This window comes from Brassica napus, chromosome A4, assembly GCF_020379485.1.
Source record: "Brassica napus cultivar Da-Ae chromosome A4, Da-Ae, whole genome shotgun sequence".
In the NCBI taxonomy this organism is placed as follows: Eukaryota; Viridiplantae; Streptophyta; class Magnoliopsida; order Brassicales; family Brassicaceae; genus Brassica; species Brassica napus.
This window is the reverse complement of record NC_063437.1, coordinates 20,267,206-20,283,422: the sequence shown is the minus strand read 5'-3', so window position 1 is coordinate 20,283,422 and position 16,217 is coordinate 20,267,206. Positions and strand designations below refer to the sequence as shown.

Below are 16,217 nucleotides of genomic sequence, written 5' to 3'. Positions count from 1 at the left end.
TCGACCAATAGAAACATTTCATTTCGTGAATGGGCTTCGTATGGGCTTCATTCTGTTTTTGGCTACGGGCTTGAAATTGGGTTTCAGTTCGAGAGTGGCTTCGTCGCGAGTCGCCTTAAGCCGTATCATCTACCTAACCCTAGCTCTACGAAGCCAAGTCGCGATACTCTCTTCTCTTCCCCATTTCTCTTCCTCTTCTCTTCTCTTCTGAATCTGTAGCGACTGTGTATTTTCTTCACAATCCGTTTCATCCATCAATTTCGCTTTCAATTCAAACTTTATGGTTTCGTTCCATCTACCCCCTCTCCTCTTTCTTTATATAATGGTTTTTCTCCCGATTGCGGATCAAAACTTTAGAAACTCGATCGATGGCGATGAAACCACATGGGAAGTCCATTGTCTCCGACTGCGATGAGAAAGTTGTGTTCTTCAAAGATCTCTCCCTGGGTCACCACGAAGCGCAGTTGCGGTTTCGGCTCATCCATTTCTGGGAGGCTTGGAACCCACTGAAGAAGACGCTCATCGGCATGGAGATGCTACTCATCGACGAGAAGGTTAAGTAATCAATCGTTTGTCATAATATCGTTATCGTTCTTCACTTATTTATTTTTTCCTTTTATGTTGTGATTCGCAGGGCACTGTTATTCAAGGATTCGTTTCCCCGGGGCGTATCCAAAAATATCTGCCTGATATGAAACGAGGATCTGTTTACAAACTCAACAACTTCTACGGATCGAGGAACAAATCTGTGTTTCGGGTTGCTGATCATGCCGTTACAGTGTCGTTCTCATGGAACTCGGAGTTAGCGGTTCTTCTAGACTGTCCCACTCATTTTGATGAGGACCGTTTTCGGTTCCATTCATGTGAAGAGTTTCAAGCTAACTGCGACCTCAAAGGAGACCTCTACGGTAAGCTCTGTGATTCCCCATTTTATTTCTCAATTGAGTTGCTTGATAATTAGAAGTATGATTTTCCAATTCTTTATTGGTTAGATACATAGAATTGAAATTAGCTGAGTTAATGTTTTGGGTTTGTTCAATATTCTCTGCCTGAACTTGGAAACATAGATTTGGAATTGGTTGAGTTAATTATCGTGTACGTTAAAACTGCGTCTGTTTGCGATTTGAGGTTTTCACTAGATATTATTGATGAACAATGTTACTAAAAATAATTATTGAGTACTTGAGCATTATTACCAACACTGATTGCTAACACAATTGATGAACAATGTACTAGATGTTGTTGGCCACATGAAGTTGGTTAATGGTCAGAGTATCGTTGAGGGCCCAGTTCTTGACGAAGTGGAGATAGCAAAGGCGAGGCGTGTTCTGATTCATGTCCAATCACATGAGTAGGTTTACACTATTTTTTAGACACTACTTCTCTTTACTCCTATTAATCTCTTAGTATCGTTTTTTTGCAGTGGACCGGTCATGAAGTTATATCTTTGGGATCAGGCTGCAAGAGATTTCTGCAGAAAGTTCAAGTCGTGCGAGGGCACACCCACTGTGTTACTGGTCACGACCGTTAACACGAAGACTCTCGGAGGTTTTGATTTCTATCTATACTATAGGTATCTTACACTTATATATCAGCATTCCGTGTTCTTTAATAGGTTTTCCATGTGACCACAGGTACTCTTGCTTTGACCTCAATGTCCTCTTCGCGTGTGTTTATGGACTACGATGTCCAACCTACCATAGATTACTTCAGTTGGTAAGCATTTATGTGTTTTGTTTTTACTCTTTTACTCAATGAAGTGCTTGCGGTTAACTCACTGTGTTGACTGACTAAATCAATGATTTTTACTCTGTCTCAGGTTGGGCTCTAATCCAGATATTGCTGAGCAGGTTAATGCAGAGGTTGTAACCAAGCGTGAGGCAATGACTATAGGGGAAATATTCTCATACATCGGGCAGGAATTTCCAAAGGTAAAGTCAATCTATATAACTTAAATCACTAAGAGAAATTTATAATCTTATGCAAATTCGCAGGACGCCTTCTTTGAGTGCACGGCCACGATCGATGACGTCGTGCATGGTTCTTCGTGGTACTACATTGCCTGCAGTGGGTGCCATAGTAAGGTTAACAAAGGTCCAACTTCGTTGCTCTGTTCAAACAAGAAGTGTGGAAAGGTTAACGTATCTGGTGTTCCACAGTAAGAACTCTAACCTGATCTTCAATTACGTTTTTATTGTGATTAGGTTCTCATTCTTTCATAACAGGTACCTGTCAAAGATATCTGTTTATGACAACAGTGACCAAGCTGTTTTTGTGTTACTTGGTGATGCCGGTCGTGAGCTGACTGGGAAGCCAGCATCAGAGTTAGTCAGAAGCTATTTTGAGGTAAATTTAATTAAGTATATAAGTTTTGTAACGTTTTGAGTAGATGCTGTTTGGTTTTCATGAGGTTAAGCTCTGAAACATATAAGCCTGACCCAGTTTTGATTGAATGACAGGCTAATGGGAACGAAGAAGTTGGCCATGAGGCGCCTGTTCCTGAAGCTCTAATCAGCACTATCGGTCAGAAGCATAAGTTTTGTGTCAAAGTAACAGATCATAACTTTTCAGGCAAGACCCGATCTCTCACCGTGACCAAGATCCTCCCTCTAGACACTCCACCAGCCACAGTGTCTTCGGAAGGTAACCAAACTACTGCGACTTCTGAGGAGACATCTGAAAACCGTGTGGATTCAGCAGATGGGAGTAAGAGAACCTGTTACAGTTCTGAGGTGGAGAGAGCTAAACGCCCTAAGTGTGGGAACTAGAGTTCTCATGTCACTTCTCAAAGTTTGCAGTTTACGTGTTTGTCTTATTTACAGTTGCATGCATGGTTTTTCATTTTGACTTCTCAAAGTTTGCAGTTTACGTGTTTGCTTATTTACAATTGCATGCATGGTTTTTTTCATTTTGTCTTTGAATTATGAGAGTTTTTTACCTTGACTATGGTTTTCTCTCATGTTGAATTATCAGAGTTTTTTTTAAGAATCATTTGTTATCAAATATCAGAGTATTTTACTAAATTGGGTCAACAAGTTAATTTCTACTTATTTGCATGTAGATAACATAAAAGTCAACGAATATTATGAATATATTCCCATATTGCGATTTTATAAGGCTTATGACAGACCAACTGGTCCATAAATATATTAGGATTCACTTACTAAAATAAAAAAAAAACGTAAATTTCAAACACATTTATTAAATGTGTTTTCCTTCACTAACGTAAAAAATATTCCCGTATCTCAATCAGTTTAATACTTTCCTAAAACTTACTCCTACAAAGTTAAACAAAACGCTTTCTACTCCCATCTCAATATTCGATTATCAAAACACTCTGTAACATTTTTATTCTCCTTCCTGGTTCCTCCTTTGGTCCTTTTACAATTGTCTACAAAGGTCGCCAAACGACACTGTAAGTGTAACGAATTTTTAACAAACAAACGATATATGAATATTCATCCACCCCTATAGCCAAAAATCTGTTTGCTTCTCTAGGTAAAATTACACAGGAATGGAGGACACACCTCGATCATCCCCTTTGGAAACTGCAGGTACAAAAATACATACTTTTGCATACAGTATTGTTTTTATCAAACAGAATTGAGAATAGTTCATATAGCTTTAGAACACAACACGTATTAGACAAAATACAACTCTTGGTTTAGTATGTCTCCCAATATACTAAGGTAGATATATTAATCAACGTTTTATAATAAAGATGAATCCGATGTTTTACTATAAAGCCAAAACACAGTTAAACTTATACAAAGCATAGTACTAGGCAAGGAGAAGTCACATGTATTTCCAAGATTCATGATTTTTAGTTCTGTAACTATTTTGTTTTGGCGAGATCAGTGCATTAACCCTGATTATAGTATATAAAAAAAGAATAACATCTCATTATTATGTTTTCCAAAATTTTAGCAAAGCCATAAATCCAAGCTAATAGTTCGTTTAAGGATGACTGAACCTAAAAACATAAGAATCCTGAACAAAATTTTCAAAAAATAGTTTTAGATGAAGAACATAATATACTCTCTTACAAATCCACAGTAAATATAAATTATTATAGATAATTTAACAAAATATTACAAGAAGTCGAGAAAATCAATAATTTAAATTCACCATCACGATCATATAATAAACATTTCAATCTTCATTTATAAAAGGTAGGGTAGTAACTCTGTAACATCGCAGGAACCTCACATGGCTATCAATATACTAAGCTAAATATACTAATATTTATAACTTTATTCTCGGTTATATGACAAACTATTTCTATTACCGAGCAAACATCTAAATTTCTATTTTTAAAGTTAGGCTAATATTTTTGGGAAAAACTCTTTTAATAAGAAAATGGTAAAAAAAAGTAGTAACGTTTATCTGTATATTCATTGTATTAAAATTCATATTAGAAAAGTTGAATAAATATACTATTAAATGAATGGTATTGTTTTGCTAGCATTCATGGACATTATCATTTTACAAAACAATATTATACACATACATAGTCAATTCGAAAATCATTAAAATAAATTGTTTCTATATTCGTGATAGAAAATATTAAAATTAATTTTTAAAATATGAAAAAACATTAGTGAGCAGTAAGGCATGATCAGAGTGGATAAGAAGTCCACTATAAATATATGGTTGTTTGGAGATAAAATTGTATAGATTTATGAATTGAAAAAATTACTACAATTCATTATATTTACAAATTGAAGCTACTTTAATTACAAATTTAAAAAAAATCGAATTTCATAACATATACGAATATGGGAAAGCTTTTTTTTTTCTGGTAGGAAAGCTTTAAAGAGAGAAGAGATAACTATATTATTTTTTGTTTCCAATCTCTACTTTCCTTATTAATATGAATAAAAAAAGACGTGTATGATATTACCATTAAAATATCAAATTAGGTAAATACTATAAACTTAACAGTGTTTATTTTAATTGGGATATTGGATTAAAAGTCTATATTAGATTAAACTTATACTCGGATAATGCAACTGGAAGAGATTTTTTTTGATAACTTTATGTTCTAAAAAATTTATAAGAGGATTGAAAGATTCAAAGAGAGAAAATATAACTATACTATTTTTGATTCCAGACTCTACTTTTTACAAAAATCACCTTCGTCCCATATTAAGCAGTTACAAAAGCATTATATAATTATTTGGTAAAGATATTATACTAAAAACTTTTCTTAGTTCACAAATAGAATTCACTCACCCTCACGTGACCACGATTTCCCCAGCCAGGCGAGTGCACATAACTGGCCATCGGATATCTTCTGTCGGGAACGCACATAACTCTATCACGGTTATGAATTTAGTTTTATGTCTCAAATTTTCTATCTATTTAATATGAAGACTAATAAAAGTTAAAAGTTTATTTAAGCTTGGGGTTAATGACTATTTTCAAAAAGATCCTGTCAAATACACAATTTAAAACAAAGTTACAATAGAACAGAGAATCTTACGCTTGGCGAATAAACCTGGTTAGAACTTCGAATTAATATTAGGTTGTATCTTATTTGGGCTCATATAGCCAATTTCTAACGCTGTGGACTTATCTATTATTTATCCTAAAAGTCCCTTTATCTAATTTAAACATCTCTTTTTGGGTTTATCTATTTATATAATATTTAAATACAAATAAAATAAACTCAATTTAGTTTAATAACTACATTTAATACACTACTTCTTTTGCGTATTGTATAATTTCTAACTGTTTAAAAAGGTCCAATTTTATAAAGTTTATACTTAAAAAACTTGAACATCGATACAATCAGAAATTTTGTAGGTATTTTAACTGTAACATAATATGGACTTCTCCTTATTTGTATGAACGATAAGTGTTCTCCCATAACTTTTTAAAAAATAGTATATAGATATGTTATAAACATCTTTCTAATTTTTTTCCCATCCAGGAACTTCAACCGGGATCACACATAAAAGAAAAAGAGGACGCCCACCCGGATCACGCAACAAGCCCAAAGGTGTGTCATTACTCTGAAGATATATTACTTTATACTCTACGAGAATAATAATTTAAATTATGAATGTATTTTGTAGTCAATCAGATATGCAATCCACCGACTTTCAAACCAAAATACTATGATTGTAAGTTTAAATAGATAACTATAATATATTTTACACCAGTATCTATTGATAAACTAAATTATTTATCTAATTTAATCGTACAGGTGGCTGTGATAAATGTGACACTTATGGTATAAAACCAATCCAGTCTAAAAACATTATTATCCCACAATATCTAATGCTTATATTGTCTTAAATGGATCACTTTTAATTTATCCAGTGAGACAGAAAAACGCACGAGGGATGAGAAAAGCCATCTTGCTATCCAAACGAACGTCATCCCTGCCACAAGGTAACAATCCCTGTCAACTTTAAAACAATGTAGAAACTATAACAGAAACTTATACGTCTCATCTGCATATGTTATACGTATAGGTCTACATGCTCCACAAGGATCTCATGACTTACGTCCAACAAGAACTGCGAAAAAGGTGCATATTTTCAACTCATATTTTAAATAAATGTCGAGAATGAGCACGATAAATTAAAAGCTAATATCGGTAAATGTTAGGTACATAAAATATTATATCTCTTTATAATAAATTAAACGCTCTTAACTATAAAAATACTAACCGCAATGTTTTAACAATTTAAAACACCTTTATCCACAGATAAAGGCTCCACATCTAAAGCCGAAGATAACCCCATCGTAGAATGCACAAAATGTGGTGCATTAATGTGGACTTCAGAGAGCACTGGTAAAGACTTCATAACAGGTGAACTAACCTTCACTATTTGCTGTAACCATGGCCAAATAAAGCTTCCACCGATCAATCAACCCCCACCCATGTTAGAAGAACTTCTTCAGCAAAGGTGGTTTCGAGATACCATTCGAGTCTATAATTCGGTACTGGCTTTCACCTCGATTGGAATGAAGATGGATTATACAGTGGTGAATGCTCCCGGACCCTACACTATACGGATCCAAGGTCAAACCCACCATAGAATAGGTTCGCTACTACCGAGACAAGGCCGCCCCCCCCGAATATCTCCAGCTTTATATATTTGATACGGGCAACGAAGTCAGAAACCGTCTAAACGCGATGGGCCAAACCTCAACAGAAGGTAATCTTGATGAGACAACCTTGGCGCGCCTCATCGAGATGCTTGATGAGAATAATTGTTTAGCCAAGCTTTTCCGACGGGCACGTGACTACTACGAAGACAGCGGGCAAGAGTTTAATATAAGGTTGCTCTCAGATAAAGGGAAAGGTAAAGAATACGATCTCCCGAGTACGAGTGAGGTCGCAGGCCTTATCGTAGGGGATATGTCATCAACAATTGGAGTACGAGATATAGTGGTTCAATTCCAATCTGACACTTTGCAGCAGATACGTGACGACCACCCTCTGTACATGAGCCTCCAATATCCTCTTCTCTTTCCACATGGTGAGTATGGATTTCACCCCGAAATCTCATTGCATCTTGAGACAGGCACCTCGAGAACAAGGCAATTCTTGACAATACGCCAGTACTACGCTGCTCAGATACAGACACGTCTTAACCAGGGGATGACATTGGTTAAAGGGGGTCGTCTCCTCCATCAATATGTTGTGGACGTTTATATGGCAATCGAAGAAGATCGGCTAAGGTGGGCCAGAAATAATCAAGATGTTTTGCGAGCCGAGCTCTACAGTAATGTACTCGATGCTGTTAGCAAGGGTGACACTGATGCTAAAATTATTGGACAAAGGTTCATATTGCCGCCCAGTTTCACCGGCGGGCCTCGATACTTAGTTGAAAAATATCATGATGCGATGGCTATCTGCAGAGAATATGGGAACCCGGATTTGTTTATCACAATGACGGCCAATCCTAACTGGAGAGAGATTAAAGAACATCTTGAAATATACGGTGGAGACTCCCCCAATGAAGACCAGACATTGAATGTCGGGTCTTTAAGATGAAGTTAGATCAGCTGCTGAAGGATTTCAAAAAAGGAACTTTCTTCAAGCCATACACTGCAGCTCTCCACAGAATAGAGTTTCAAAAAAGAGGCCTCCCTCATGCACATATATTATTGTGGTTTGGAAACTCATCCAGAACACCAAGTTCGGAAGAGGTAGATGAGATTATTTCAGCCGAGCTCCCAAACAAAGAAGAAGACCCCGAAGCTTATAATTTAGTGACAAAACACATGATCCATGGTCCATGTGGTGTCATTAATCCGAAGTCACCGTGTATGGAAAACAATGTGTGCACAAAGAAGTATCCTCGGCCTTATAATGATAGTACTTCGATTGACAAATCAGGGTACGTGTTATATCGTCGCCGCCGAAATGAAAATGAGTCTGTGGTTAAAAGTGGGGCAACCCTGAACAACACGTTTGTTGTACCTCATAACGTTAATCTCTTAAAGAAGTACGAGGCTCATATCAATGTGGAATGGTGTAACCGTACAAGCGCAGTGAAGTACTTATTCAAGTACATAACCAAGGGTGTTGACAGAGCATCCGCAGTTATTGAAAAAGGAAATACGGCAACTACATCTGACACAGTTGCTTCTGCAGAACCAAAGGAAAAAGTGATTAAGCAGCGGAATGAGATCCAAGAATACATCGAAGCCCGGTATTTGTCAGCTTGTGAATCCATGTGGCGAACTTTCGCATTTCACATACATAAAAGAAAGCCTTCCGTTGAGAAACTTATCATTCACTTAGAAGGCGAGCATAACATCACCATTAAAGAAACTGATAACCTCGGCCGCGTAATCCGCAAACCAGGTATTGAGAAGACAATGTTTACTGAATGGATGGTATTATGCAGAAGGTCAGCATTTGCACGGACATTAACTTATGTGCAAATTCCAGAATATTTCGTCTGGAACAACACTTCCAAAGTCTGGTCTGAGCGTAAGAAAGGAAAAACCATTGGGCGAATTGTGGCTGTCCATCCATCAGCAGGTGATCGATACTATCTGAGGATCCTCATCAATAAGATTAAAGGTCCTAGAAGTTATGACGAGCTGAAAACTTTCAACGACGTGAAATACCCTGACTTCAAATCGGTTTGCCACGCACGAGGCTATTTGGACGATGATGTTGAATGGCTCGAGAGTATGTCAGAAGGTGCTAGAACAGCCACCCCATACCAACTCCGCGATATGTTTGTCACCTTTCTAACCACTTGCTTCGTTGCAAGCCCCAAAGGACTATGGGAGCACTCATGGAAATCAATGAGCGAGGACATACTTCACAAGAGGCAAAGGATCTTAGGCCACACAAATCTGGAGCTGGACGATGAGACACTTGAGCAGTACACGTTAATCGAAGTGGAAAAGTTGATGCGCATGCAAGATCGTTCTTTAAACGATATTAAAGAGATGCCTAAGATCAAACCTGTTTTGCTAAAAGAATTGGGGAACAGTTTGTGGAACCAAGAAATGGATTACGATGTTGCCGAAGAAACGCTCAAGCATGACAATCAGTACAACTTGCTTAACGCCGAGCAGCGTGCGATTTACGAATCAGTCTTAGACTCTGTTGATAAAAAGGATGGAAAACTATTCTTTGTACATGGCGCAGGAGGCACAGGAAAAACATTCCTCTATCAAACCATCATATCCAGACTTCGCTCGAGGAAACAAATCGTTCTCCCGGTTGCTTCTTCAGGAATAGCCGCATTGCTACTACCAAACGGAAGAACAGCTCATTCACGCTTTAATATTCCTTTGAAGCTCGACGAAGATAAGCTCTGCAACATCAAACCAGGTACTATGCTCGCTGAACTCATCGAGAAAACGGACCTTATCATCTGGGATGAGGCACCTATGACGCACAAACATGCCTTCGAAGCACTTGACAAAACATTGAAGGACATAATGTCTATGAAAAACCCACACGCAAAGGATCAAACTTTTGGCGGAAAAACAGTTTTGTTAGGTGGTGATTTTAGACAAACCCTTCCGGTTGTTCCACAAGGGAGTAGAGCTGATACTGTCTTAGCTTCGATAAGTCATTCATATCTATGGAATGTCTGCCACAAGTTCCCTTTGAAGACAAATATGCGAGTCAACCAGGACGAAAAAGAGTTCTCTGATTGGCTTCTCAAAGTAGGCGAGGGTCGTCTGCAATCAGAACAAGAAGATGAGAACGATGGCTACCATGACCAAATGGTAAATATCGATCCAACATTCCTCCAAGAGACTAAAGATGAGTCACTAAAGCAGGTTGTCGATGCAGCGTATGGTGATACCAACCAAATAGAGGCCTCCCAAAGTACCTACACCGACAAAGCTATCCTAACACCCCGAAATGATACAGTCGATGAGATCAATGCGTATACAATCTCGAAAACCGAGGGAGAGTCAAAAGACTACTACAGTTATGATAGCTTTGAGGTTTCGGAAACTCAATCTAACCAAAATGATACACTATACGCCATTGAGTATCTCAACTCGATGGAGTTTCCAGGATTGCCTTCCCATAAACTCACTCTCAAAGTTGGGGCCCCGATTATGCTTCTGCGAAACATAAACCAAACAAAAGGATTATGTAATGGTACCCGTATGATCCTAACCCACATAGGCGAAAGGGTGCTTAAGGCAGATATAATTACTGGTTCCCACATTGGAAATGAAGTTCTGATCCCAAGAGTAGTCCTCTTGCATGGGGAAACACAGCTACCGTTCACTTTACGTCGACGCCAGTTCCCTATCAGATTGTGTTATGCAATGACAATCAACAAAAGCCAGGGCCAAAGCTTAAAAGAGGTTATCCTATACCTTCCTAGACCTGTCTTCTCACATGGTCAACTGTACGTGGCCCTATCACGTGTAACAAGCAAAGCAGGACTACAAATCATCAAAGGCGAAGACTCACACAAACAAAAAGTGAAGAACATAGTCTACAAAGAAATCTTCAACCGCCTTCACCCACATGAGAGTAAGTCAAACTCAAAACTCAGAATCTAATGAAAGATATCGAAGTGGTTATTTATCTAATAATTCATATCTATCTACTATGCAGCACTCGAGGTACCACCAAAAATGAATCAGAACTAAAACTCTTTTCGTGATGAAGGTTACCTCACTACTTACAAGTACGTCTTCCTACTCTACTCTCTAATTAATTGATAACTAATACTAATCTATGTGCACTGATATATTTAAAAATAAATTTCAGGCTCCCCATCATGGAAACTCCGTCCCTACCACCACCCCCTTCATCAAAAGTCCACCGTCTTATTTATGTTTTTTCTTCTATGTTCTAAGACATTAAAATCTGCTCTTTATAATGATAAGGACAATTTTGCTTCTACACGAAATTTATAACAGAATTAAATTATAAAGATATTAAGGTTATTTTTCATTTTGCACAACTTTCAAAACATTATATTACTCAAACAAACTGATGTGTTAATTAATTTTTGTCTACAATATAACATACACTGTTTATTTAAAAAAAATGTGTTGCAAATATTTTCATACACCATAACCCGGGCGTAGCCCGGGACCGCCCCTAGTAGCTATAATCGAAAGAACATTTGACATCTTAATGATCCGAATATGACTTGATTCGAGTTACCGTGTTTTTAACTTGAGTGTATTTTAATAATTAAAAATCGCTAGACAGTAACTAGACGTTACATAAGAAATTAGTATTTAGACTGATGTTTATGCTCCGTATAAACTGATTTTTTTAAAACGGTATGACAGACGCCATTTATACCAATTCTAGAGCACTAGTTTATCTTGTACATCTAGTCAAAACTTGTGTTAATGTTTTATGTGGATTTTGTAACAGTTTTAATTAACGCATTTACGGTGGTTTAGAAAAAAGCGCTGAAGACTTGTTCATGCTAAACCCACATGAAAATTTCCTTACCACTCAAAATCTGCCGACTACCTCTTTTATCTCCATGTATTAAGCATGCGTTATCTTTTCTTGCTTTTTGCCAAATTCTAAACCGTGTAAGTAATGAAGACTTTTAATCTGAATGGAGTCTTTTTATGCCATGAGATATGTTTGTTAGACTAGTATACATGCGTCGTACATGTTGGTCAATGTTCGAGTTACATAATTTTTTCTCCTTTGTCAACTAATCTAACTACATGTATTTAACCATCCAAAAATTACATGTGCTAGCGATCTTTGGATTAATCTGGATCTGATTGTTAAGATGGTGATTGTATATGTTGACCGTAGAATTCAGGCTATAAGTTTTTAATTGAAGTTATAGATTTTAATACTGCAAATTTTGGGCTATAAGTTTGATTTTATTAATAACTACTTTATAAATCTTCTAAAAATACAAAAAATATTACTCTTTATGTATTTTGTTTTTATGATAAAAAGGAAATACAAGTTATAATTTTTTAAAAAGTTGTGTAAATATGATTGGACAATATTTAATATTGTAAAAAAAGTTATGGTTGTAAAAGACTCTACAACACTTTCAGTCACACCCAATTATATTTTGGTAAAGTTCAGATTTAGAAGAATCAAATTGGAGGCACTATGTCCACAAGCATTGTCCAAGCAAGAGTGCAGACCAACTGTCCTCCACTCGACTCGTGGCCTGTGAATATGGATCATGGTTCATGGACCCTCCCAATCTCTAATGTTTCTTCTTCTTTTCCTTTTCTATACAATGTGAATCTCTTTACTTTATACGAGTTTTACTCTAAATTTTTAATAGATTCCGCCGAACTCTAAGTTGGAAGTAAACGAAAGATACATGCACCATAAGGTCCACAACAAAAGCCTAGTTTCAGTTGAATTTACGTGAGATAGATAAATGCATTTGCGCCGCTTCTCAAGTCCTAACCACACACTGAGGCGTGGAATATTCGGACCAGCACAAGATTTGTTTATTAGGTGGTTAGGAAATGAATTTTATTAAATGCATTAATTTTATGACAAGTAACGCGTAGAAGAATGATTGTGAAACTCCTAAAGAATAAAAACCCCCTACCGGAAGAATAAATTATTTCCAAGGTTATTTTAATGTCTTTTTAGGACAATAGGACGCAGACATACTTTGTTGAGAATATAGAGAGAAGTGTACTCTAGACCGCAGAGAAATGCACAAACATATTAAAGTGCTGATAGTTTGGTAATAATTTTGAAGTTTGATATGGCCTTGAGTCTTATATAAACTACAATACCTAATCTTGTATCTAAAATCAACTTAAATGTTTTAAATTTTAATTTTCACAAAAGAACAAAAAATCAGTTGTAAAAGTTTCAAACAAGATGAGATCGTATTTTAGTTAACATTTTGCACCTTGCAATGACTCAATCACAACGATGTTTTGGACATATCGATATGGCGACATTGGGTATGACTTTGCATATGGCTACAAGTTTGAAAGTTCTTAGGATGTTTATTCGTCCTCACACGCCTAAATACACACAGTTGTATATCTGTCCACTAGTAATATCCTCCAAAATTCTGCAAATTGTAAATGTTTTTAACATTTAGTTGGATAGAAAAGACATCCATCCCAACACCATCAAGATGCTGATAGATACGTTTGTTATTGGTATCAAAGAAATATCCAAAGAACGATAAAAGTTACAGCAACAAAAATTAGAGTAACGAAAATTCTATCAGCATTAAAAATTAAACTCAAAATTATCCATGTTGTCCATGTTGTCCATCACTGACATTAAAAATTAAACTCGAATTTTATCATCAAACTCGAATTTTATCATCAAACTAACATTAAAACGAAAATTCTATCAGCATTAAAAATTAAACTCAAAATTAAACTCGAATTTTATCATCAAACTAACATTAAAAATTAAACTCAAAATTATCCATGTTGTCCATCACTGACATTAAAGATTAACATCCAAATAAAAAACATATTTGGAAATCCTAACTAAAACGCCAAAATCATACGAACCTAACACAATCATCGTATCAATGTTTTAGTCAAACCAAGATGAATATAGTATAGCGTGATTTATTGGTTTGTTAGTCAAAATTAGGGTTCGAAACGATGTTGTGGTAATTCTACAAACCACAATGAATGTGTAATCAACTAGACCCTAAAGTTGATGAGCCAAAAAACTTCGGCCATTTACTAATTTTTTGGTAGGCTTTTTTGTCAACGGATCATAAATTGGCTGGTAGAAAAATTATATCTGGTGAACAACTATATCCGGTTATGTCTAATTTTAGATGGGAAAAGTTATGCATATGGTTCTGGCATCTTTTGCTAGTAAATCTGCACATACATCTCGGTTCCTGAAAATATGAGTTAAGTTTGAACTCTCAAAATTATCTAGTAAAAAAGGAAATTTAACTATTTCTTAAGTGAAGACCGGCTAGTTGATCAGATAGTAGTTTGAGCAGTTAGTCTCGACACGTAGAAGGAATATGCATCTCTCACAACGTTACCAGAGTAAATCTTCTATCTCAGCTCAGCTGCAACCACGGAATCCAAACCATTTTGTTGGTAGTTTTTATAAGTTGGGAACTAAACTAGTAATTTTTAATCCTGAGAAGACTAAACTAGCAAGAGTCGATACTAGTAGTAACCACAAAGTGTCGTGTAGTCGCACGTGTTATAGAGAGAAAGAGGACAAGTATAGCTTGTGGCTGCTTAGCGAAAGATTCGATCCCCGAGGAAGCTGGAACTACACAACATGTTCGACTTATGTTACTCTGTCATTATCACTCATGGCCCCCATATCTCATCTACAAACCCATGTGTTGTTTTTCGAAATAAATGTATTTTGGATGTAACCACACAAGTTTTTCAATTATTTGGGACTCTTTTGACAATTCAAATCAAGAAGACAAAATATTCAGACACGATCTCCTCCCACCCTACCAATCAACAAATAGATAGGAAACCTAACAACTTTCTTCTCTTCCCCATCTTCTTTCCACGAACCAACAAACTCTCCTTCCATTTCGGCCGTCAAAAGCTCAACCCCCTTATCTTTAGCCGTCTGATACGCCGAAGAGGACCGCAGATACGTCAAAAACTCTTCAATCCCCATCTCTCTCTCCGTCACAAACCTAACCGGAAAAGTTTGACTTTCCGTTGACTCATCCATGATCTTCTCAAACGGAAACTCTATTCCCTTGTACCCATCCTCCACAAGCCGCCTAGCTTTATCCCAGTACGGGCCAAGTTTTTCCTTGTAAAACTGCCGGAAAACCTCGTCCACGGCGGCGTTGACCTCAGGGTTGGTGTAACACCAGGCGGCGAATACTCCGTCTGGTTTCTTGAGCACGTGTTTCACGTTGCTGTAAAAGGTTGGTAGGTCAAACCAGTGTAGGGCTTGAGCGACGGTTACTAAGTCCACCGATGATTCAGGCGCTACTAGCTGTTCGATCTCCGACAAAGACATCACCGGTGGAGTGAGCTCGTAACGTACGTTGGAAAGCTTTGCAGCAAACTCAAGTTGCTTGGAGCTTGTGTCGGTAGCAATCACATTCTTGTAGATTCCGGCTAGCTACAAAAATCAAAACTAATTAGGATGTTACGTTTTCAACAAATAAAATATAATATCATTAGATATATATTAACAAATCCAGCTATTGGTTTTAAATCAAAATTGAAGGATAACAATAAAACAGGAAATTGCCTATATAAATTAGTAAACATTGTTACCGATCGTGAGGCCTGGCCGCTTCCTGTACCAACGTCCCATGCAAGGTCGTGGCACGGTGTTTTTGATGCGATGAACTCGAAGAGTTGGATCGGGTAATTAGGCCGGGCTGCAGCGTATTGCTTGGCTTGATTTATGAAGAACTTAGCCATTTCTTTTAACTCTCTCTTTTCTAGGTGTCTTCCTTGCTTATACAAGACTGAAAGTCTACAACATTCAAGAAGTTAAATATTTGATGTTGGGTTTTGAAGAATCCAATGATTCTAGAGAGAAACGGGTCAAACTTGTATTGTCACATTCGAGAGAAACGAGTCAAGCTTGTATTGTCACAAATGGTGAATGAATCCAAAATAGTGAAAAGATTCCCCATATGGAAGGGCCTTGTTAATCGTTGTTTTGGTCAACGGTCCCATTGTTAATCTTATGTATTGGCTTTGTTGACTATGTCATTAGCCCATATAGAGCTAATAAAGTAATTGAGGAATCTCACAAAATAAGCCCATATGGTTATAATTTGGAAAATAGAATTAACTTCGTA

At 36.8% G+C, this 16,217-nt stretch overlaps 3 protein-coding genes across 3 annotated transcripts; 2 read left to right on the top strand and 1 right to left on the bottom strand.

Annotated features, from left to right (window-relative positions):
* The first annotated feature begins 29 nt into the window (after positions 1-29).
* Positions 30-1,970, top strand: LOC111215281. Its single transcript, XM_022718724.2, has 5 exons — positions 30-908; positions 1,237-1,351; positions 1,424-1,548; positions 1,635-1,716; positions 1,820-1,970. The coding sequence occupies exons 1-5, from the start codon at positions 692-694 to the stop codon at positions 1,953-1,955; spliced, it is 675 nt and encodes a 224-aa protein (XP_022574445.2). The 5' UTR covers positions 30-691; the 3' UTR covers positions 1,956-1,970.
* Positions 1,971-8,010: 6,040 nt separating this feature from the next.
* Positions 8,011-11,019, top strand: LOC106448964. Its single transcript, XM_013890776.1, has one exon. The coding sequence runs from the start codon at positions 8,011-8,013 to the stop codon at positions 11,017-11,019; it is 3,009 nt and encodes a 1,002-aa protein (XP_013746230.1).
* Positions 11,020-14,792: 3,773 nt separating this feature from the next.
* On the bottom strand, positions 14,793-16,015 carry LOC106431081 (putative methyltransferase DDB_G0268948). Its single transcript, XM_013871889.3, has 2 exons — positions 15,682-16,015; positions 14,793-15,523 (listed from the first exon to the last, which is right to left on the bottom strand). The coding sequence occupies exons 1-2, from the start codon at positions 15,829-15,831 to the stop codon at positions 14,867-14,869; spliced, it is 807 nt and encodes a 268-aa protein (XP_013727343.1). The 5' UTR covers positions 15,832-16,015; the 3' UTR covers positions 14,793-14,866.
* Positions 16,016-16,217: the final 202 nt, after the last annotated feature.